Source organism: Rhincodon typus, chromosome 6, assembly GCF_021869965.1.
Source record: "Rhincodon typus isolate 14 chromosome 6, sRhiTyp1.1, whole genome shotgun sequence".
Classification (NCBI taxonomy): Eukaryota; Metazoa; Chordata; class Chondrichthyes; order Orectolobiformes; family Rhincodontidae; genus Rhincodon; species Rhincodon typus.
The window spans coordinates 91,513,374-91,535,711 of NC_063337.1; the positions used below are offsets into that span (position 1 = coordinate 91,513,374).

Here is a 22,338-nt window from a genome sequence, read left to right on the forward strand (position 1 = left end):
GGCCCCTGAGAAAGATGACCATTGGAATGTTTCTTGCAGCTTTTGCATTTGTTGCTGCTGCTTTGGTGCAAATTCAAATTGATGTGAGTACCGTAACATCAGTGGAGGCTGGGAGGTGGGGAGGTGGGGAAAGAGGTTGATGTATGCACAGTTGGCAGAGAAAGAAAAGAGTGACAGCTAAGGTACTGTGCTGGTTGCAGTTATTTCAGAGTAACAAAGGAACCGAAATCTGCTCCCTACACTCTCCAGGAGACTGGGAATGTATGAGAGTAGCAGGCTCCAAACCTTAACATGACTTGCCTACTCCAGGTATACATGCTGTTGCCCTGGAGTCTTCAGGAATTAATGATCACTCACTGCTGCAAGTAATGCCCATGTGTAAATCTCAGAAATATGCAGGAGCAGGTCAGAGGCTGGGAATTTTGCAGTGAGTAACTCACCACTTGATTCTCCAAAGCCTGTTCGCCACCAACAATACACAAGTCAGGAGTGCGGTGGAATGCTTTGCACTGCCTAGATGAGTGAGGCTTCAGCAACGCTCAGTTAAACAAGCAACAGCATCCAGGACAAGACAGCTTGCTTGTTCAGCACCCCACCTAACATCTTCAACATTTAATTGGCCCACCACACATTGATAGTAATACTATCAATACTTTATACTTAATACGTAATACTTTATTCTGTGCCTCCTGGTTTCTCCAACAAGGGAAACATCGTCTCAATATTTACCCTGTCAATTCCCTTTACTGTTTCTCTCCCTTGCAAACTATTTTGGCCACTGATTTTCCACTCGTTCAATGTAAAGTCGGTGATACCATTGAAATAAAAGCTTCGTAATTACCGCACAGCAGGCCATTCAGCCTTTGAAGATTATTCACCAGAAATGTTGATTAGAATTCCACTTCTGTACGTATCTCTGGAAGAAGACAAAGGTGATGTAATTGCAATCTATAAGAGATATTGAGAGTTCGGTGGCTCATGTGATCTTGTTGTGATGCCTTTAAGGAAGCTTGCTTTTTAGTCATTAAACACCTTTCAAAACCAAAAACAATATTGCATCCTATTTATAGAAGTGGTGTAGTATAGGAAACAAAATGTTCAGTGTAAAAGTGTTGGTCTCAACTGTCATTAGAATGATACATTCCTAGCTGCATCTATTGTCTTTCTCTGCAGAAAACACTTCCAATCTTCCCTGCTGCTGATCAAAGTCAAATTAAAGTCATCAACGTTGGTCATTTGTCTGTCAATGTAACACTAAATGGAGTTTCCAACTCCTACTCACTGAACCCATCAGAGGTATGTAGGAATGATGAGCTATCTTCAAATAATTACAGTTAGATATGACATCTACTGAATTTATTGGGAAAACAGTGCAGAAAGAAACACAATCAGTAGAGAATTCCAAAGATTCATCGTCCTTTGAGTGAAGAAGTTCTTCCTCATTTCAGGAAGCTTGCCTTTTCTTCTGAGACTTTGTCCTCTAGTCAGACCCCACAGTCAGAAGAAACATCCTTTCTGCAGCTATGCTGTCTGTACCTCTAAGAAATTTGTAAACGTTGAACCCACTTGACGTTTTCTGAGTCAAAGTGCTACTATGCGAACCACAGATAGTGATCTTAAGGAGGGCTATGCCTTCTGGGGGATTCTCGAGGTGAAGTGAACGTTGCAACTGTCATTTTTTTCAGGTGTTAGACCACGAGGCTGGGAGAATTTGTCAAAGTAAACCCTAAAACCCAAATCTACCAACAGATAGATTCACAAACCATATGACTTCATTGAAATCAAACCAGTATCTTTTGAATTTCTTGCTTATTTTGTCAATCTATCACTGAGCTTATTCTTTTCCAGGCAACTGACTATGCTATTGTTCCGACAAGTAACATAAAAGGTGTTTGCGTTTCCTATGGAGGCAGGAATGAAACATTTCATCCCGAAATTCGGAATGGAACACGTCTCACGCTCCTAATAACAAACTTTCCAAACCCTGACGTGATATTGGTTAGTATATATCTGGATAAGGTGGGGTAATATGCTCACATCACCATGTTTCCTAGCTTATTAAGGAAGTGGTGCCCACAAACTTGGCCGACATACTTCTTAAGCATTAACTTCCTATTTTAGTAACAAGGATATGATCTGGATGGGATAGAGGCCCAGATTTTCTGATGGCCAGATTGTAGTTTCTGCAGCGCCAGTGAGAGTTGTGGCATCAGGCCACTGCGCAATCCCCAATGTAGCAGACTCGGGGAAATTGACAATTGTACTGGGCAATGCCCCTGCATGTGGAATCAGTGTTGCCTGTAATTTTTCTGATTGCTGTGTGGATCCCTGAGGTCTGTCTCTGTATGCAAAAGCCAAGTGTTGGCGCTGACTGATGCACATGGAGCTCCTTAGAGGGAACGTTGCAAGATGTCCTTGACAGTGTCCTTCTTAATTGAAGAGTTCAAAAGTTCCGCTGCAGTTAGCTAAACAGTTAGTTAAAAAGGAGTTAGATGATTGAAAATGTGGTTTAGCTCCTGAGTAACTGTTCAACTCACAACCCCATCCCTTTCCTTTCTACAATGTGTAAGCAGGCCATTCAGCCCATCAAGTCCACACCAATCCTCTGAGGAGCATCCCACCTAGCCTACACATCCCTGGATACTACAGGCAATTTAGCATGGCTAATCTATCTCACCTGCACATCTTTGGACTGTGGGAGGAAACTGGAGCACCTGGAGGAAACCCATGCAGACATGGGGAGAATGTGCAAATTCCACACAGACAGTCACCTGAGGCTGGAATTGAACCTGGGTCCCTGGCGCTGTGAGGTAGCAGTGGTAACCACTGAGCCACTGTGCCGCCCCACTTGCCTCACACATTCTCCAATTATACCTCCTCCAAATCCCCAACACCACCCAGACCCTGACCTGACATCACCGCTCCAAACCCTCTACTCCCAGGACTCCTACACCCCTCCCTCTCTGCCCAAGACCTGACACATCTCCTTTCTTTCTCCGATAGTCCCCATCTCCCCTCAAGACCTGACACCTCCTCTCTGCGGAACACAACACACCTCTGTCACCTCACTGTATACCTGGCGTCCCCCAGGTCTCTTTTGCCAGACCCAACCCCACAACAATTCCCACCCCCACTCCCTATCCCATGGGAGCTGAGACACCCACTCCTTCCTATGTCCTGACACTCTGAACACCTCCAGCAACCCAGGTGTTGCACCTCCACGCCAGCTTAAAATCCCTTTCCAACCCAGACATCCTAAATAGGGCATCATTTTCCTGTCTCACCTTGTGCTCTGGGACTCTACCCCCTACACACCTGGCACCTTGACCTCACACTTGCCGTACATCCTTACCCTTTCACAGGAGCTGTCAAGCACTCTGTCTCTGTTGCTGGAAATTTAAATCACAGAATACAGCAGCGATGGCTTGAAATAGGGGGCATGGGTTGACTTTCACCAAATAATCCAGCACACCAGGAACCTGTCAGCTTTAAAATGTGCTCTGCATTTCAGAAGGGGTCCTGAGTGCAGTCTCCTGTCAGAAATGCTGAGCTCTTTCCTAATGTAAAAACAGGCATAGGCAGCCCGAGGCTGAAAAATCAGCCCTATATGTAAGGGTGGTGAGTCAGGTAGATTGCTATATCAGCTCCGGTAACTTAGTTATCAGTACTAATGTGAAGTATAAAGTTGATACCCAGTTCTTAATGAGTGCAAATCTTTAAGGAAACAATCCATAGATTCCTGCAAATTGGCAATTTCAGTTGGCCACAGGATGTTTGATGTAGGCTGTGCAAAATTCATTGCAATGAAGGCACTTAATTTTTGTAAGTCAAAGTCTCTTTATTCTAATTTACCATTATGCTTGATTGGTGATTGGTGAAACACTAAATAGAAATGCCTTAGTTATTTTTATTATCAGATTCTGTTTAGAGATATCTGAGATATTCTGTAATTTGGACACCACAACACCCCCGCCTTCCCCCTGCCCCAGCTCCAAGAATCAATCCATAAATTTCTTAGAAGGTAACAGAGTAGTAGTTACTAGATGTATTAACTGGAACTAGAAGCTTGTCTTCAAAGTAACGACAAGTGCAACTTTTCATGCTACCCCTCTGGATAAGAGCACAGTGGATCTTTGCTCATTAACTTGTTCTGCTATCAAATTATTTTATTACACTATTCCAAAGTGAGTGCAAGTGAATAATGTCAGGGTTTTCCTTCTTTGTAAGATTGAGTTAAATACATCAGGACGCAAGAAAATAATTACCTCACCGGTGTGACATAAATGAACAAAATCAGAAATTGCTCGAGAAATTCTGACAGCTTCTGTGGAATAAAAAGCAGAGCTAACATTTCAAATTTGGCGACCCTCCCACTGAGTTTCTCCAGCAATTTCTGTGTGTGTTTTTTTCAGATTTCCAGCATCCACAGCTCTTCATTTCATTTTGGAATAATGAACTAGTGACTGTGTATCAACAATGGTTAATAAGGTTAATGTAAACATTTCTTTTCACAGCTTGATGATTATGAACAGAAACCAGAAGAAGGAAAAAATGCAATCAGGTAGTTTTCTCCATTACTGGCCATCTTCTTACCTTGTACCATTTTGCTCTGATAAGTAAATGCAAGATGTTGTTGTGCACATGTCTCTCTTATGCCTATGGTTACCAGTCTAAACTCAGCACATTCATCCTACTTTTATAATATTTCTTTTGATGGTATATTCAATATTTTGACAAGTAACTAAATTTGGTTTCAATCCAGATTTGCAACAGCACTTTCATATGTTTCCAACATCACAATGGATGGTACAGATTTTGGAGATTTGAATGGATTATCAGCAACAAACTACTCATTGTTTACTAAAGGAACGTAAGTGACTCTTAGTAACTTAACTCCGTCTCTGTGCCTTAATGGGGCATGTGTTGATTTCTTTCTCCTGCCCGTCAATTTTGAAGATCTAAAATCATTTTACCTAATAAGGAACGACCTCAGTAGCAACTATTGGATCATGTTGCTCTTTTGTTCTAATTAATTTTGTTATTTTAGACAGAGAAATACATAGATTCAGTTGTAAAAACGCAAAATCAGGAGTTTAATATTACACCAGTCGATGTGCGTACTCACAATCATCAGTCTGCACCATCAAACATGTATACAAGTCTTTATTGAGCCCATGATCCACAATTTGAGTACAGCATACTCCACATACTCAAAACTCTTAAACCAATTCTCCCTTTGATCTCTACACTTCATGCATGTCACTCATATATCACTAAACGTTAAAAAGAACACAAGTGACATGAGATGAATGACATGGAGCTGAGAGGGTACACTTAGCTCATTTGAATCCCTTCTAATCTTTCTGTTGCCATGGAAAAAGGTACAATTAAGCTCTTTTAATCATTTTATTGTTATAAAGCCACTGACCAGGCGGACACCTCACAATCCATCAAGATATGGATGAATGACCCTTATAAAATTCCTTCAATCTCTCATCCTTGCATTGGACCTGATCCACAAAGAATTCCTGTTCAGCTAAAAGCTGTTTAAACCCATTGGGTACTGATCTCATAAACAGCCCAGGGCAATGAGATAGTCAGGTGATGTGTATCTCCTCTCCTATCCCCATCACATAAACTGCAAAAAAGGTTACCATTGTAATGTTGGTTCTGTTACTGACTTTGGGTTGATTAGAGGAGTTAGTCCAATTTAGTCAATGGGTTACATTCAGGAAATGTTGTAATGCCTTTCATACTCTATAGAAAAACAGGCTTTGGAAAGAAATGCTGTTGAATTGCAGAACTTTAACAACAACAGTATTACTTCACAGTACATCACAGGATAAGGCATAACCATGTAAAATATGAGATGTGTGAGTAATTTTTAAGTAGTTTAATTTTGATTTGAATTATTCTTTAATTTTACCTGGGACTCCTGGTAGTTTAAGCAGAAAAATAAGGGAATTGAATGAGAGGTTGAGTTGAATACATTAAGAGCAAAAGGGTAACTAGAGGGAGGGTAGAACATCTTAAAGATCAAGGGGGTCATCTTTGTGTTGAAAATGAAGAGATGGGAGACATGCTAAATGAATATTTCGCACCAGTTTTTACTGTGGAGAAAGAAATGGAGTCCAGAGAATGCAGAGAAACAAATTTTGGTGTTTTAGAAACAGTTAGCATTCCAGAAGAGGAAGTTTGGGAGGTCTTAGAGAATATAAAGGTGGATAAATCTTCGGGACCTGATCTAATATATCCCAGAATTTTGTGGGAAGTAAGGGAGAAAATTGCAAGTCCCCTTGTAGAAATATTTGCATCATCTATAGCTATGGGTGAGGTGCCTGACAACTGGAGGGTGGCTAATGTTGTACCTTTGTTTAAGAAAGGCGGTAAGGAGGAACTGGGGAACTATAGACCTGTAAATCTGACTTCACTTGTGGGTAATTTGTTGATTTGTGGGTAATTTATAAAAGATAGGATTTGTGGATATTTATAGAGGTAAAAATTGATTAAGGATAGCCAGCATGGTTTTGTGTGAGGAAAATTGTGTATACAAACTTGACTGAGTTTTTTAGGAAAGTTGCCAAAAAGATTGATGAGGGCAGAGAAGTTGACGTTGTTTACTTGGACTTTAGTAAAGCCTTCAACAAGGTTACACATGATAGACCAGTTAGTAATGTTAGGTCACATGGGATTCAGGGTGAGCTTGTCAATTGGATACTTAAGTCAAATGATTAGACAAGGTACCTGATGTGGTTTGTGCTGAAATATTTACTACTTTGAGCTTTTACCACTCAGAGAAAGAGAGGCCAGAGGAGAGAAGCAGGTTCAAGCTTAGAAAAGATTCCCACCAGCGGATGAGCTGTTTAGGAGGTCAAACTAACTAGAAAAAGCCATGATATTTTTACTTAGAGTTCAGAGACAAAAATTAGTGAGTTTGCCTATGTCTATACATGATCACATCTGGTCAATGTGCAGAAAGTTGCTGAATAGAAACGCATGTGACCTTGTCAGTTGAGTAAGAAATCATTGTGTCAAGATGAGAATGATAATTCATTGGGGTTGAGTATCTCTAAAAGAAATTGCTGGGACAAGTGTTGAATCTTTCTTTTTGACTGCTTATAAGAATATCCTTTCAATTTGTATATATATTTATACATTAAATTTTTTTCTTATTTCCCTCATGCAATAGATTTTTATGCTGTTATTAAAAGTAGATTGGCAGACTTTTATGAATATGCTAAGTGACTGACTGCCATGGTAACCAAATTGCAAATGTAAACCTTATGGCCTATCAAGATGGTTTCACCTGGAATTTGAATTATTCAAGATTATTATCAGCTGGGATCATGACAATGTAGAAGATAGAGAGTAAGAATAATGAAGCTGTGTCCAGAATGTGTTCCTTCTTTAAGAACTGCTTCCCACTGGAAGTGTGGGGTCTCTAAATTAATCCCATTGTCCATAGAAATTGCAATGAATTTAGTGGCAATACATGAGAGAAAAGAAAGCAAAGTAGCAAGTGAGAATCAGAACAAAGTGTGGTTAATGCAACCAAACTTTGTTGACTGTAAACTATTCATGTTCAAGTTTCTGTCTCACTTAGGAAAAGAATCTCATACATCATTGATGGAATAAAATGTAAACAAACATCAAAGGAATTTGGTTTTGGAAGCGCTTTCACAATCATCATTAATGAAACAGTGAGTAGTTCATTTGTGACAAGCTGGTTCTCATTCATGTGGCATTTCAATTTTATTCATAAAACTGTTTCCCCAGAGAAAAACTATCCTTTCTAGCCCCATATCCTCTTTCAGCCTACAACTCTGTCAAATCTTTGCTGCCCTCTGATTTTAATCACAACATTGGATTGGTTGCTGTACCATCAAATGCCAAAGTTATGGAATCCCCCTCCAAAACCCCTCTTCCCTTCATTCGTTTAAAATACTACGTCTTTGCTCAGCTTTTAACCCTATGGCCTAATAGCATGTGATGCAGCTCGGTGTTCAATTTTGCTCCTACGATACATCTTGGAACATTTAGTTACATTAAAAGTGCTACATAAATGCAGGGTTTGATGTTTTAAATAGTCAAATATCTGATTGTATTAAAATGGTGTTCTGGAAAAGTAATAGTTTTGAGCACAAAGCTTTTATGTTTGTTTTTTGCATATTTACTAAAATGTACCTTAACACAGGTGAACTGATCGTGCAACATCAGTGAAACAACACATTATAAATAGAAATCACATCTTTTGAGGTATTGGCCTTGCCAGTGTATCATTGAAAATACAGAATGCACTGGCAAACAATTCACCTTCAGAGATTATTGCTTATTTATAAGATGACTTTAGCAGAAACCTGGGAATAGATTTCCTCATTGACTAAAACAGAGGGAGAGAGAAAACAATTACTTTTAAATGAGTTAAAACAAGTCAAATTCTTTAAAGAAAGGAACTGGCATTCAGACAACGCCTTTCTTCATGATGTTTAAATCCCATTTTAGCCAATGAAAAACATAGGACCGAATCTTATAGTGACATGGACTATGCTGAGAAATCCAGTAAATTCCCAGCAAGGCCATTCTCAACGTTGGGAGCAACTTGTTGCATTTTTTAACTAAGTTCTGGATGTTGAGACGTGAGTCACACAAGACAGCAGCAAGTTTCTGTTAAGAGGGGCACTATGGCTTATGAACCGAAAATCTATCCTCATTAATATACAGCTTTCTTTCCTACCACCCTCCATGGGCAGTGACACCTCACCCATCCTTGACATGAAAGTCAGAGCAGGTACTTGAGAACTCCAGTTCACTGCTTGCTCCAAAAGATCTCCAAATTGGACACTAGACCCCAACATTTCAGGTCATGCCCCATGGACACTGGCCAAATTCACCCAAGGCATCTGATATGTGCCAGTCTCTCAGGCCCCTCATGGCTCATCTTTGATCCATTTACTCCTGCACTCCAATGTTGTACCTCAGACTTCAATGACAATTTCCATTGTAATGCTGCAGCAAAGACCCTGAGAGATCAGGAGCATGCTCCCAGCTCATGGACTGGACCAGGGTGACTCTCTGGACTGTTTACTTGCTATCATAATGTTCACTCATTGGAGCCTACCTGGATGTTCACAGCATCTCTGATCTGAACCTTGACCTTCAGCCAGAGCTACCAGACTCACAGTCCTGCTGTCTTGCCATGCCATCTAGTGCAGACACAAGTCTAGGCAGCTTATCATGGTTGTCAGCAGTCCTTAGTCACATTAATGGAGGTAATTGTCAATCAAGGGTTATCTCCAATAAGAGTTTTAAGGAAAGCATCGTGGACTCGAGCCAATATTTGGGAGAGTATAGCAAGTAAAATCCCACACACATAATAGAAAAGGAGCAAAAGATCATTGACTTTGAGAATATACCTCCATCTATTCTGAGGATGGTTCACTAATGCCCTTCAGGGAAGGAAACTGCCATCCTTAATTGTTCTGGCCTACACGTGACTCCAGACCCACAGCAATGTGGTTGACTTGGAACTGCCCTCTGGGCAATTAGAGATGGACAATAAAAAATCTTGCCTATCCAGTGATGTCCTGATCCCATTAATGAATTATAAACAGCATTGAAAAGCTTAAACCACAAAGGCATGAGCTGATCTTGTATACCTTTATGCATAGAACATTAATGGGCAATGTGATTGGGATGCTTAGGATGATTAAAAGACTAGATAGGGTTTGATAAAGAAAAATTATTTCTCTGGTGAGGAAGACCAGAACAAGGGGGCAGAACCCTACAATTAGAGTGGATTATTCAGGGGATTAATGCTTCAAAAAGGTGGCTCAAACACCACTTTATTAAGGGCAAAAATATGGGCAAAAAAACATCAACTTTGTCAACAACAGCTACATCCTACAGAGGAATCAGAAAGCACTTCCTCAAAGGATGGTGGAAATCTGGACTTCTCCTTGTGACAAATTGCTGTTGGGGTCAATTGAAATTTCAAAACTGAGATTGAGGAAGATTTTCATTAGGGCAGGGTATTCAGGGTTATGAAACCAGTAGTAGGATGGTGCTGGTGGGGACAGGTGGAGTTAAGATACAGATCAGCTGTGATCTTATTGGAAAAACAGAATGGTTTTGAGGGACTGAGTAGCCTCTTCTTCCTGTGTTGCATCGCTACTGGCCTTTCCTTTTGGAGTATGTTGAATGTACATTGTGACTTTCAAACTGTGTTGCATATTTTCCCGCATATATGACAGTGTCGTATGTTTTCTCTGTTAAGTGTCACAGAGATAATTTTAAACTAAATTACATTGAAGAAATCAAACCAAACACTGTCCACATGGCATGGCAGATTCCCCAATACCTTCTCATCACAAGTGGTGAAGTGGTTTTCTCCGTCACTGGTCTAGCGTTCTCCTACTCACAGGTAGGTAACCATTTTTAATGGCGAAAAACTTTCAACGTGGTGTATTTCCAGGATATTGACAATTCAATCTGAAGCTTGTGCTGCAATCTGAAAGAATAGAGTGAGAGCAAAGATTTGTACATAACAGGTGTTGCTTCCAAGAGACCCATCCATCTTTGGGGCTTCCATCAAGGGCTGAACATTTGATATTTTATCAAGATTGACAGATCCTTAATATTGTGCTAAACAACACCAAATCATGAACAGCTACTTTCCATAGATCAGTTATCAAGAACTTACCTTTATTGATCAGTGCATTGAGTATAGGAGTTGGGAGGTCATTTTGCAGCTGTACAGGAGATTGGTTAGGCTACTTTTGGAATACTGTGTGCAATTCTGATCTCCTTGCTATAGGAATGATATTGTCAAACTTGAAAGGGTTCAAAAAAGATTTACAAGGATGATGCCAGGGTTGGAGGTATTGAGCTACAGGGAGAGGCTGAAGAGGCTGGGGTTATTTTCACTGGAGTGTTGGAGGTTGAGGGGTGACCCTATAGAAGTTTAGAAAATCATGAGGGGCATGGATAGGGTAAAAAGACAAGGTCTTTTCCCCAGGATAGGGAGTCCAAAACTAAAGGGCATTGCTTTAAAGTGAGGGGCAAAGATTTAAAATGGACCTAAGGGGCAACTTTTTCACGCAGAGGTTGGTGTGTGTATGGAATGAACTGCCAGGGGAAGTGGTGAAGGCTGGTACAATTACAACATTTAAAATGCATCTGGATAGGTATATGGGCAAAATGCTGGCAAATGGGACTAGATTTATTTGGTTGACATGGACAAGTTGGACCAAAGAGTCTGTTTCCGTGCTGCACATCTCTATGACTCTATGACTATGACAGTGCAAATTATATCCTACTTTGTATTTCTAAGCTTCAACCCGGCTAGTAACCCAATAGTATTCACCTTTTATGAAGGAGATGATATAACTCAGGGAAATGTCAATAGTTAAATGGATTGGATAGTAAGATGTCAGGTTAGCTGAAATGTTGATTAGACATAATTAGGCATTGTGGTTAAGTTACTGATCTAAGAATACAGAGACTTCCACTAATGATCCAAAAATCGGAACTCAAATTGCACCACAGCAGGTGGGGAACTTAAATTCAGTTAATTAAATAAATCAAGATGAAAAAGTTAGTAGTAAATTTGACCATGAATTTAGTGGATTGACCTAAAGACACATCTGATGCATGAGTGATCATCAGGAAAGGAAATCAGCCATCCTTAAATGGTGAGGTTTATGTGTGACTCTAGAACGCATCATCACCACAACTTTCCAAGAAGCACCACAGCATTGCTTGGCTGGTGGTGTGAAGGGCACTACCTGTGAGATCCTTTGTGTGCGCCCAGACTCTCTGTGCCACCGCACACTGCCCTTGGAGTGGCTGTGACAGGGTAGAGACTGTCTCACATCTCCTTCTGGAATATGCCAGTGGAAAGGAAGTCTGGAGAGAGATGCAGTGGTTCTTGGCGAGGTTCATCCTGAGCAGACCTGTGACACAGGACTCTGCTGGATGGGCTGTTCCCCGGGACACACAGCGAGATAAACATCGACTGCGTCTGGTGAACTCAGTGAATGTTGCTCTTTGGTCTTCCAGAGCAAGGTGTTGACCTTGACTGAGTGTTGCAGACTGGCACACTCCAAGGTCCAGGACTATGTGCTGAGGGATGCACTAAAACTTGGGGTAGTTGTTGCCATTGGTGCAGTGGGGAATGGCCACCTGTCCAAGGTCCTTCTGCCAAAGTTTATTGGGGATCTATTCAGTTATCGGGCCCTCCCGCTACCTCAAATGTATGTAAATGTAATCTTGTATAAGTAAGAAATGCCTTGGGTTTGTTTGATCTCCGTATGCAAAGACTGTACAAATTCAAACTGCTCTAGTGACTACTTATGCATATAAAGATTTTTTTATGAATAAAGTATATTTTTAAAATAAAATAAAATGTGTGACTCTAGAACCACATCAATGCTGTTGACTTCTACCTGCCCCCTGAAGTGGCCTAGTTTGCCACTCAGTTACATTCAAGAAGGTGGTTCAGCAACACCATCTCCTTGCGGCTAATTAGTGGTGCGCAATAAATGCCCTCATTCAATGAATAATTTTTTAGAAACCTAGAATTTATAGCATGGAGACAGAACTTTTGGGCTAACTGGTCTGTTTTGGTGTTTTGGCTCCTGTCTATCCTACTTTGCCTTGCTGCAGCATGAGGGAGAAAGGGGTGGAATTATATATTGATGGAATGAATTTAATTAGAGAGTGGGACGAGACTACATGTGGAACATAAGCACTGACTTAGACCAGGCTGCCTGTCCCAGTGCTAATTTTGCAGGAAATGCTGTAGTAATACTGTTGGACATGACTGGAGCAGAGTAAATTTGCTCTCTACATCTGCCTGTATTTTTATTACTATATTAAAAATTCCAAGAGGTTTTAACTCTTATCATAGACCAGAAGATTTTTGCTTAATTTCTCATCATTTGTTTTTTAGGCACCTTCCAACATGAAATCAGTACTCCAGGCTGGTTGGTTGTTGACTAATGCAATTGGTAACATTGTCGTGTTAATAGTAGCAGAAGCTTCGACTATTCAGGAACAGGTATGTGGATAATGGGAAGGAAACAAATCTACACGGATTTGCTGTTTGCTGGATCACAATGTTAGCTTCTTTGCAACATTAGACAAATACAATATTACAATATCCCTCATTGACTCTTCCTCCTCCTTCCACCTCTACCCTGTGATTGAACTGAATATGGACCTGCAATGTAAGACAATTAAGATCAAATTGGAAACCTGGTTCGGCAACCACACAATAACCATTGTGAGGAATGGTGTTACTCCACTAAGATGTAGAAATGTAACATTGATGTGGTTGTTGCATTTTCCTGAGTTTTGGTGTTGGGCATTATTTGCATGGCAATGTGGAAGGTGTTTGGCTCAGTATCAAACAACACTGCTGTTTCTTCTTGAGAATGAGTGGTATTGATAACATTGAAGAATACCACATGAATACCACTGCACTACATGGACCATTCTTCCAATCTCAGCAAACAATAGGGATATGTTCAAGAGATAGTAGGAACTGCAGATGCTGGAGAATCCGAGACAACAAGGTGCAGAGCTGGATGAACACAGCAGGCTAAGCAGTATCATAGGAGCAGAAAGGCTGACGTTTCGGGCCTAGACCCTTCATCAGAAATGGGGGAGGGGAAGGGGGTTCTGAAATAAATAGGGAGAGAGGGGGAGGCGGATAGAAGATGGATAGAGGAGAGGACAGGTGGAGAGGAAACAAACAGGTCGAAGAGGTGGGGATGGAGCCAGTAAAGGTGAGTGTAGGTGAGGAGTTAGGGAGGGGATAGGTCAGTCCAGGGAGGACGGACAGGTCAAGGGGGCAGGATGAGGTTAGTAGGTAGGAGATGGGGGTGCGGCTTGAGGTGGGAGGAGGGGATAGGTGGGAGGAAGAACAGGTTAGGGAGGCGGGGACGAGCTGGACTGGTTTTGGGATGCGGTAGTGGGAAGGGAGATTTTGAAGCTTGCGAAATCTACATTGATACCATTGGGCTGCAGGGTTCCCAAGCGGAATATGAGGTGCTGTTCCTTCGGGTGGCATCGTTGTGGCACTGCAGGAGGCCCAGGATGGACATGTCGTCTGAGGAATGGGAGGGGGAGTTGAAATGGTTCGTGACTGGGAGGCGCAGTTGTTTATTGCGAACCGAGCGTAGGTGTTCTGCAAAGCGGTCCCCGAGCCTCCGCTTGGTTTCCCCGATGTAGAGGAGGCCACAATGGGTACAGCGGATGCAGTATACCACATTGACAGGCGTGCAGGTGAACATCTGCTTGATGTGGAAAGTCTTCTTGGGGCCTGGGATGGGGGTGAGGGAGAAGGTATGGGGGCAGGTGTAGCACTTCCTGCGGTTGCAGGGAAAAGTGCCGGGTGTGGTGGGGCTGGAGGGGAGTGTGGAGGGGACAAGGGAGTCACGGAGAGAGTGTTCCCTCCGGAAGGCAGATAAGGGTGGGGAGGGAAAAATGTCTTTGGTGGTGGGGTCGGATTGCAGATGGCGGAAGTGTCGGAGGATGATCCGTTGGATCCGGAGGTTGGTGGGGTGGAAGCCTTGTGCGTTTTTTCTAATTCCCAAGAGCTTGGCAAGCCTATAATTCCCCATTGTTTTCTCTATGGCAATGTCAATCAGAGTCAACTTGCAAACCAATCAGTATCCTATTCTCAGGCAGTTTAAATGGTTATGATCATTTAAAGTTTGGCATTCTTGAGTTTGTCCTGGTGAGTGCAAAAGGGAAAGATTCAGTGACTTATCATGCTTTCCAGAGACATTCCAAAGCTGAGTTCTTTGTCGGTGGCCTTGGCGACCCATTGAACATAATTGTCTGCTGTGAACTGGGTTTAATGTGAAGTTCAGTTCACTTCGTAATTTAGAATATAACTGCAGCGTGATGTGAACAGAAACCGATGCTTCAAAACGTTATCAATGATCCAATGCATAAATAGACTACAGGTTTTTTTTTATGTTTTGTGTCATATGAGACTAATTCTGTATTAGCATTAAACTGTGTATGACCATGCGACCATCTGAAGGGTGACATATAGTGAAATTAACAGGCCACACAAAACACAAAACAAAAGCATTTAGAAAGAATGTTAGACAGAAAATGAATTGATTGCATTGCTAATCATCATTGTCTTTTCTTTCTTGCATAGTGGGCTGAGTATATCTTATTTGCTGCATTATTGATAGCTGTCTGCATGATATTCGCTTTCATGGCCTATTTCTACACTTATGTGGATCCAGCTCAAGTAGAAGAAGAAATAACAAAGAAGAAAGCTGAGGATCTAGGGAAAACGTCTAATTATTAGAATGGAACAATTCCTATGGCTCAATCAAACCTCTGAAATGGAGCAAACAGAATGTATTGTAAAGTATAGCCAGACATAATTTAAGTGCAAATGGACATTATGGCCTGAGAACAACTGGCCTTCAGTCAGCCTGTCTCTGCAAGAGATATAAATAACACGACAACTTGCCTTGATTTCCTGGTAATTGTGTTAGAATTCTCTCACAGTGGGCACTTTTTCCCAAATGCTTTCAAATAGTGCTTCAGTGTTATTTCTAAAGGCTGAAAACAAATAGTGGACTGAAATGTCCATTGCAATTCCCCATGTTCTTTCATGTTACTCCATGTTTGATAGGCTGTAAATCTGAACATCAAATGCTAACCATTTTATATGAGAAACATGTACAATTCTAATCTTTTTAGACAAGATGCTGTAATATTCCAGAAAATATTTGTTCATTCCGAATATTTTTGCACAATCTTTAAATATCAAAAAAAAGAGGCCAGCTGATCAGCAATTTCTAAAAGTATTTTAATATGACCTTACTTTTGTTCTTTTTAAACGGAATGTCAGCCAGTGAAGCAGAGTTTGCCAAAATAAATAGCAGTTCAGAAGGGATTCTATTAGCAGCAGTCAGAGTTCTCAGAGAAGAAAGGATGGGAGGAATGCATTTTAAGGAATCATGAATATTGAAAGAAGGCATAAAAAATAAAGATGACATGTATATACGTGTACTGAAAGTCTGGTTCCTTTTTTTTGTAAGTTATTTCCTTCAAATTGCATATATTTATCATATTTTCTGAGAAAATTGTCTCTGAGCTTTATACATTGACCACATAGTTACTTCAACCTAGTACTTTTAAGAAAAAACATAATTGGGCTGTGGGCATTGCCACACATATTATTGCACATCCTTATCTTTTCTGGAGAAGGTGGTGACGAGCTGCCTTCATGAACCACTGCAGTCCTTGTGGAGTAGATACACCCACAGGAGTTTATTAGAAGGCAAGCTCCAGGATTTTATGACTGGTGAAGGAGTGGCCAATATATTTCCAAGTCAGGATGATTTGTAACTTGGAAGGGAATGTGGAGGTGGTGATGTTCCCACATGTCTGCTGCTCTTGACAACCTAGATAGTGGCGGTTGTGGATTTGGAAGGTGCAGAACGCCTTTCACCATTAACTTGACCACTTTTTACTTGGTTACCTTTTGCCTAATGCCTTTACACCCGAGAAAAACAATCAGACTTCTAATCATTTCTTCATACAGACAACCTGGTAACTTGGTGAACACCAGTGGTCAGTACAGGCACTGACAAAATGATAGAACAACGATTTCCAAGTCCAAATGAAAGTGCAAAGCAATGTTTGATAGGAACCCCCGAAAAATTCCTCAAAACCAGTCAGCACACTACATCAAATGCAACTAACCTGAAGTAAAATGAAAGCAAATACTGCAGATGTTTAACAATCTTAAATAAAAACAGTGTTGGAAAAACTCAGTAGGTCTGGCAGCATCTGAGCAGAGAGAAACAGTAGTTCTACAGATGTAGACAGACTTGCTGGAAAAGTCATTTCAGACACAGAATGCTAACTCTGTTTCCCAAGGAAAAGTAATTTTGGACACAAAACGCTCACTCTTTCTTCCTGCACAGATGCTGCCAGACTTGCTAAGGTTTTTAAGCATTCTTTGGTTTAAAAATACTGTAAGGATTTGTAGCTCATTAATTGTACATGCTAAATTAAACACATAGAACATAGAACACAGAACAGTACAGGCCCTTTGGCCCACGATGTTGTGCCGACCTATTATCCTACTAAGATCAAACAACCCACATTTCACTATCCTCCATGTGTCTATCCAAGAGTCGCTTAAAAGTCTCTAAAATATCTGACTCCACTACCACTGCCGGCAGCACATTCCACGCACCCACCACTCTGTGTGTAAAGAACCTACCTCTGACATCTCCCTATACCTTCATCCAATCACTTTAAAATTATGCCCCCTCATAATAGTCATTTCCGCCCTGGGAAAAAGTCTCTGGCTATCCACTCTATCTATGCCTCATCATCTTGTACACCTCTGTCAAGTCACCTGTCATCCTTCTTCGCTCCAATGAAAAAAGCCCTAGCTCCCTCAACCTTTCCTCATAAGACCTGCCCTCCAGTCCAGGCAGCTTCCTGGTAAATCTCCTCTGCATCCTCTCTAAAGCTTCCACATCTTTCCTATAACGAGCAACATCTTTTGATATATTTAATAGATTGAGAAATTTTAAATGGCAACTGTATTCACTTGCACAGAACTGAATTAAAGCCACAACTGAAAACCAGTGAGAATTTAAATGACTTGTTAACAAACCCAACATGAAAAAAACAAATTACCTGCACAAACATAGGATTAAAACTTCGAACAAATGGTAAAAGTGTTCCTAGAGATTAAATAATTACCCCTGGGATGGGGATAACTGACTTCATAAAGGACTGGAGCAAAGCTTTTCAGATTTCTGAAGAAGGGTCCCAACCCGAAACATCAACTTTCCTGCTCCTCTGATGCTGCCTGACCTGCTGTGTTCCTCCAGCTCCACACTGTGTTATCTCTGACTCCAGCATTGGCAGTTCTTACTATCGCTATGTAAATTAACCTGCCTTGTTGCCTGAAAATTTGGCAGGGAACACACCCCTGCTGATCACAGTAACCACACAATCACTTAGAGTAAGAGAGTCATAGAGTTGTACAGCATGGAAACAGACCCTTCAGTCCAATTCAACCATGCCAACCAGATATCCTAAATTAATCTAGTACAATTTGCCAGCATTTCGCCCATATTCCTCTAAACCCTTCCTATTCATATACTCATCCAGATGTCTTTTAAATATTATAATTGTACCCACCTCCACCAATAAATACAAATTGATCTTCTCAGGGTACTGTTGTCAAGACAGAAAGAGATTTTGCCTTCCACACAAATAAATTTGTGTGATGAGTTTCAGTGCTCATGTGATGCCAAGTATGTTACGCTGGAAGAAAGACCAGGAGGCCGAAATGTTTAACAACAGCAGGAGCTTTATTAAGGAGGTGTTCAATCTGCAGGCAGTAAGGGTGGACTAAGCTGTTTCCCACCCAAAATGGCCAATGACATCACCATGATCAAAAACAGCAGTTGCTGGAAAAGCACAGCAGGTCTGGTAGCATCTGTGAAGAAAGAAATCAGGCATCACCATGACGTTATGTGATCAGACTCTTAAAAGTGACAGTCCAATATACTTACCAAATACACAACATCCTTCCCCCTTTACATCACATCTTCCTGCAATGAAAACATTCACAGTATTTGCAATCAGATTAATGGAGTGGCTGGTATTTTAACCCTTTGGGTGCTGAATGATAAGGACTGGTTGAATAGATCAGGCTTGTCTTTCCTCTGGTGTATAGTATTAAAGGGTGATCTAATTGAGAGGTTTTATATGTTTAGAGGAATTGATAGAGCAGATATTTCCTCAGATTTCCTCTGATGGAAGTGTCCAGAACAAGGGCGAGTCACCTTAAAATTACAGTCAGGCTTAACAGGGATGATGACAGGGAACACTCCCTGAAACAAAGGGAAGTAGAAACCTTTAAATCTCACACTAAAACCTGCCACAGAGTTAATTAGATATAGATTTTTTTTTGTTGGAAAAATTTTTGAGAATCAGGGATAAATGAGGCATGTATATAAATGAGCCAAGATCTATTAATTATCTATGATCAACGCATCAAACTCAAAGAGCTGAATGACATAGGTTCCCAAACGTTGGTAAATGCCCAGGCACCCACCAATTCTGAAAATATATCAAAGACCTCAACAAAAACTCAAATATAAACACAATACCTCTAACATAGTTAAATGAATCAAGACAGGGTCTGCCCCTATGTTGCTACAACCGGCTACCTTCTGATTGGAGAATATTCTCTCGTCATTCACCCTCCACTGATATGAATCAATAGCAGATGCTCTACGAAACGGTCTCCGAGTCTGTTTGAAACATCACCACATATGGTTTCAGAGAAGTAGGATTAATTGGAGTTTCTCAGCTGGCTGATGAGCTACAATGCCATCACTGGCTGGAGAGTGGAATTACAGCATGACAAGTTTACATAGATATTTTCTACTGTAAATATGGACAGAAGAATTTGTACTTATCTGACAACATGTAAGGTTTAATAAACTGTACCTAAACACAGGATTCTTAATATATTGCAGATGTCCTGTAAGTTCTATGGTATTTAAGAAAATGAAAGCAACTTTTGATGTTTGAATCCCTTTTGCAATTATTATTAGTGGCCAGGTTGGTATCCTTATGGATAAACAATGCAGTAACAGCTCTCATCCCCGCCATCTTGACCTGACACAACCTGTCCATCTGCTCTCCCGCCTGTCTGCCCCACCCATCCCATTGACCAATCCCCACCACTCCCTACTTGCGCTCACCTATAACCATCCCACCTACCTTCCCCAGCCCCACCCCTCCTCTCTCTATTTATGTCCCAGCTCCCTGCCCCCTCCCCATTTCTGAAGAAGGGTCCCGACCCGAAACATCAACTTTCCAGTTCCTCTGATGCTGCCTGGCCTGCTGTGTTCCTCCAGCTCCACAGTGTTGTCAATAGAAAATCAAGGTTGTGCACAAAATATGAATGAAAGCATTTCATCAAATTCATATTTTAAATACATATTTTAAATACATAGTCAAAGATTTATTTTCCCCTGAATGCTAATTCTGCTTCATGAGTGATACACTGTCCTTACCTCTCTGTGCAGTGACACAGAAAATTGACTCTTAATCTACATTGAGTTTCTATTGTCCTATAAATCTGTTATTTCATATCTATTGCAACACTTGATAAATTGCTGACAGGTCATTGCATGAGTAGAACACATTTACTGGTTGTGAGATATTGCTGTGCATAAATTGGCAGCAATAAGAGAATTATAAAAATAATTAATGTAAGTTGCAAAGTACTTTTGGGAAGTCAAACAAAACTTACCTTTCGTAAAGAAATGTTGACTCTGCCTGATCATAGTATAATTTTTTACATGCTCTGCTATTGCTTGCTTTATTAATGGATTCCAGCATTTTCCTAATGGAAGATTTAGACTAAATAAAAACCAAAAGAACTGCAGATGCTGGAAATCAGAAACAAAAGTAGAAATTGCAGGAAAAGCTCAGCAGGTCTGGCAGCATCTATGGAGAGAAATCAGAATTAACGTTTCGAGTCCAGTAACCCTTCCTCAGAACTGCTAAGATTTAGGCTAATTACCATGCAGTTTCCTAATTTCTGTTTGAATAGGGATGTTACTTTGCAGATTTTTCAGTCCACTGGGATCTTTCCAGAATTGAGGACATTTTCGAAGCTGACAATGCATCCACTATCCTTGCAGCCACTTCTTTCAAGAAACTAGGGTGCAGAGCAATTGGTAATAGATTTAAGCTAATGGCAAAAGAACCAGAAGATAGATAATGAGAATTTTTTGACACCAAATTTGTTTTAAACTGGGAATGCACTGCTTGAAAAATGTGCTGGAAGCAGGTTGAAAACAAACTTCCAAAGAAAAAAATTACAGGGCTTTGGGCGAGAGCTGGGGGTTGGGAAGATGGTATTGATTGGATAGTTCTTTGTGAAAATCAGCACAGACATGATGGGCTGAAGGGTTTCTTCCTGTGTTGCAAGATTCTAGAACATTGCTAAAACTCAAACAGAATCTGAGTTGAAGAAGATGTTGTTAAGTACATTCTCAGAAGCCAACAAAAATGCAACTATTGCCCTCTTATGGTTGAATCTAATATTGGAAAACAATGCATATTAGGGTCATACAGTCGAAGAGATAAGGTCAGAAATCACACAACACCAGGTTATAGTCCAACAGGTTTATTTGAAAACACAAGCTTTCGGAGCCTCAGTCCTTCTTCAGGTGTTAATGAGAGAGGTAGTATCAGACACAGAATTTATAAGTAAAACATCTAAGGGTCACACCACTGATGAGGATGTATTAAACAAACCTAAGATGCTGTTAAATCTTTAATCAGTTAGAAGTTTTTAATTGATTAATTGATTATGTAAATCCCCAAATTCTTTTCAAGTCACTGCCCTGAGAGACCTAAAGGTTCTATCAATGCAATGAAGAGGTGACATTTTAGGTCAGATAATGCATGTTAGTTGTGAAAACAAGGTGCAGAGCTGGATGAACACAGCAGGCCAAGCAGCATCATAGGAGCAAAAAGGCTGACGTTTCAGGCCTAGACCTTCATCAGAAATGGGGGAGGGGAAGGGGGTTCTGAAATAAATAGGGAGCGAGGGGGAGGCAGATAGAAGATGGCTAGAGGAGAGGATAGGTGGAGAGGAAACAGACAGGTCAAAGAGGCAGGGATGGAGCCAGTAAAGGTGAGTGTAGGTGGAGAGTTAGGGAGGGAATAGGTCAGTCCAGGGAGGACGGACAGGTCAAGGGGGCAGGATGAGGTTGGCAGGTAGGAGATGGGGGTGCGGCTTGAGGTGGGAGGAGGGGATAGGTGGGAGGAAGAACAGGTTAGGGAGGCGGGGACGAGCTGGACTGGTTTTGGGATGCGGTAGTGGGAGGGGAGATTTTGAAGCTTGTGAAATCCACATTGATACCATTGGGCTGCAGGGTTCCCAAGCGGAATATGAGTTGCTGCTGCTGCAACCTTCGGGTGGCATCGTTGTGGCACTGCAGGAGGCCCAGGATGGACATGTCATCTGAGGAATGGGAGGGGGAGTTGAAATGGTTCGCGACTGGGAGGTGCAGTTGTTTATTGCGAACCGAGCGTAGGTGTTCTGCAAAGCGGTCCCCGAGTCTCCGCTTGGTTTCCCCGATGTAGAGGAAGCCACACCGGGTACAGCGGATGCAGTATACCACATTGGCAGATGTGCAGGTGAACATCTGCTTGATGTGGAAAGTCTTCTTGGGGCCTGGGATGGGGGTGAGGGAGGAGGTATGGGGGCAGGTGTAGCACTTCCTGCGGTTGCAGGGAAAAGTG

The 22,338-nt window shown here is 41.3% G+C and overlaps 1 protein-coding gene and 1 long non-coding RNA gene across 2 annotated transcripts; one reads left to right on the forward strand and one right to left on the reverse strand.

Moving 5' to 3' along the window:
- Nucleotides 1-16,005, forward strand: LOC125483346 (solute carrier family 15 member 1-like). Its single transcript, XM_048598259.1, has 9 exons — nucleotides 1-83; nucleotides 1,174-1,296; nucleotides 1,849-1,998; nucleotides 4,515-4,561; nucleotides 4,763-4,870; nucleotides 7,604-7,700; nucleotides 10,274-10,420; nucleotides 12,950-13,057; nucleotides 15,176-16,005. Exons 1-9 carry the CDS (start codon nucleotides 15-17, stop codon nucleotides 15,329-15,331), a joined length of 1,005 nt encoding a protein of 334 aa, XP_048454216.1. The 5' UTR covers nucleotides 1-14; the 3' UTR covers nucleotides 15,332-16,005.
- Nucleotides 16,006-18,353: 2,348 nt separating this feature from the next.
- Nucleotides 18,354-19,397, reverse strand: LOC125483253. Its single transcript, XR_007262199.1, has 2 exons — nucleotides 19,239-19,397; nucleotides 18,354-18,502 (listed from the first exon to the last, which is right to left on the reverse strand). It is a non-coding gene; the product is annotated as an uncharacterized LOC125483253 (long non-coding RNA).
- Nucleotides 19,398-22,338: the final 2,941 nt, after the last annotated feature.

Coding starts and splice junctions, on each gene's coding strand:
- LOC125483346 (XM_048598259.1), top strand. CDS start 15: ATGACCATTGGAATGTTTCTTGCAGCTTTTGCATTTGTTGCTGCTGCT. Junction 1,999..4,514: donor CAAACCCTGACGTGATATTG/GTTAGTATATAT, acceptor TTCTTTTCACAG/CTTGATGATTATGAACAGAA. Junction 4,562..4,762: donor GAAGGAAAAAATGCAATCAG/GTAGTTTTCTCC, acceptor GTTTCAATCCAG/ATTTGCAACAGCACTTTCAT.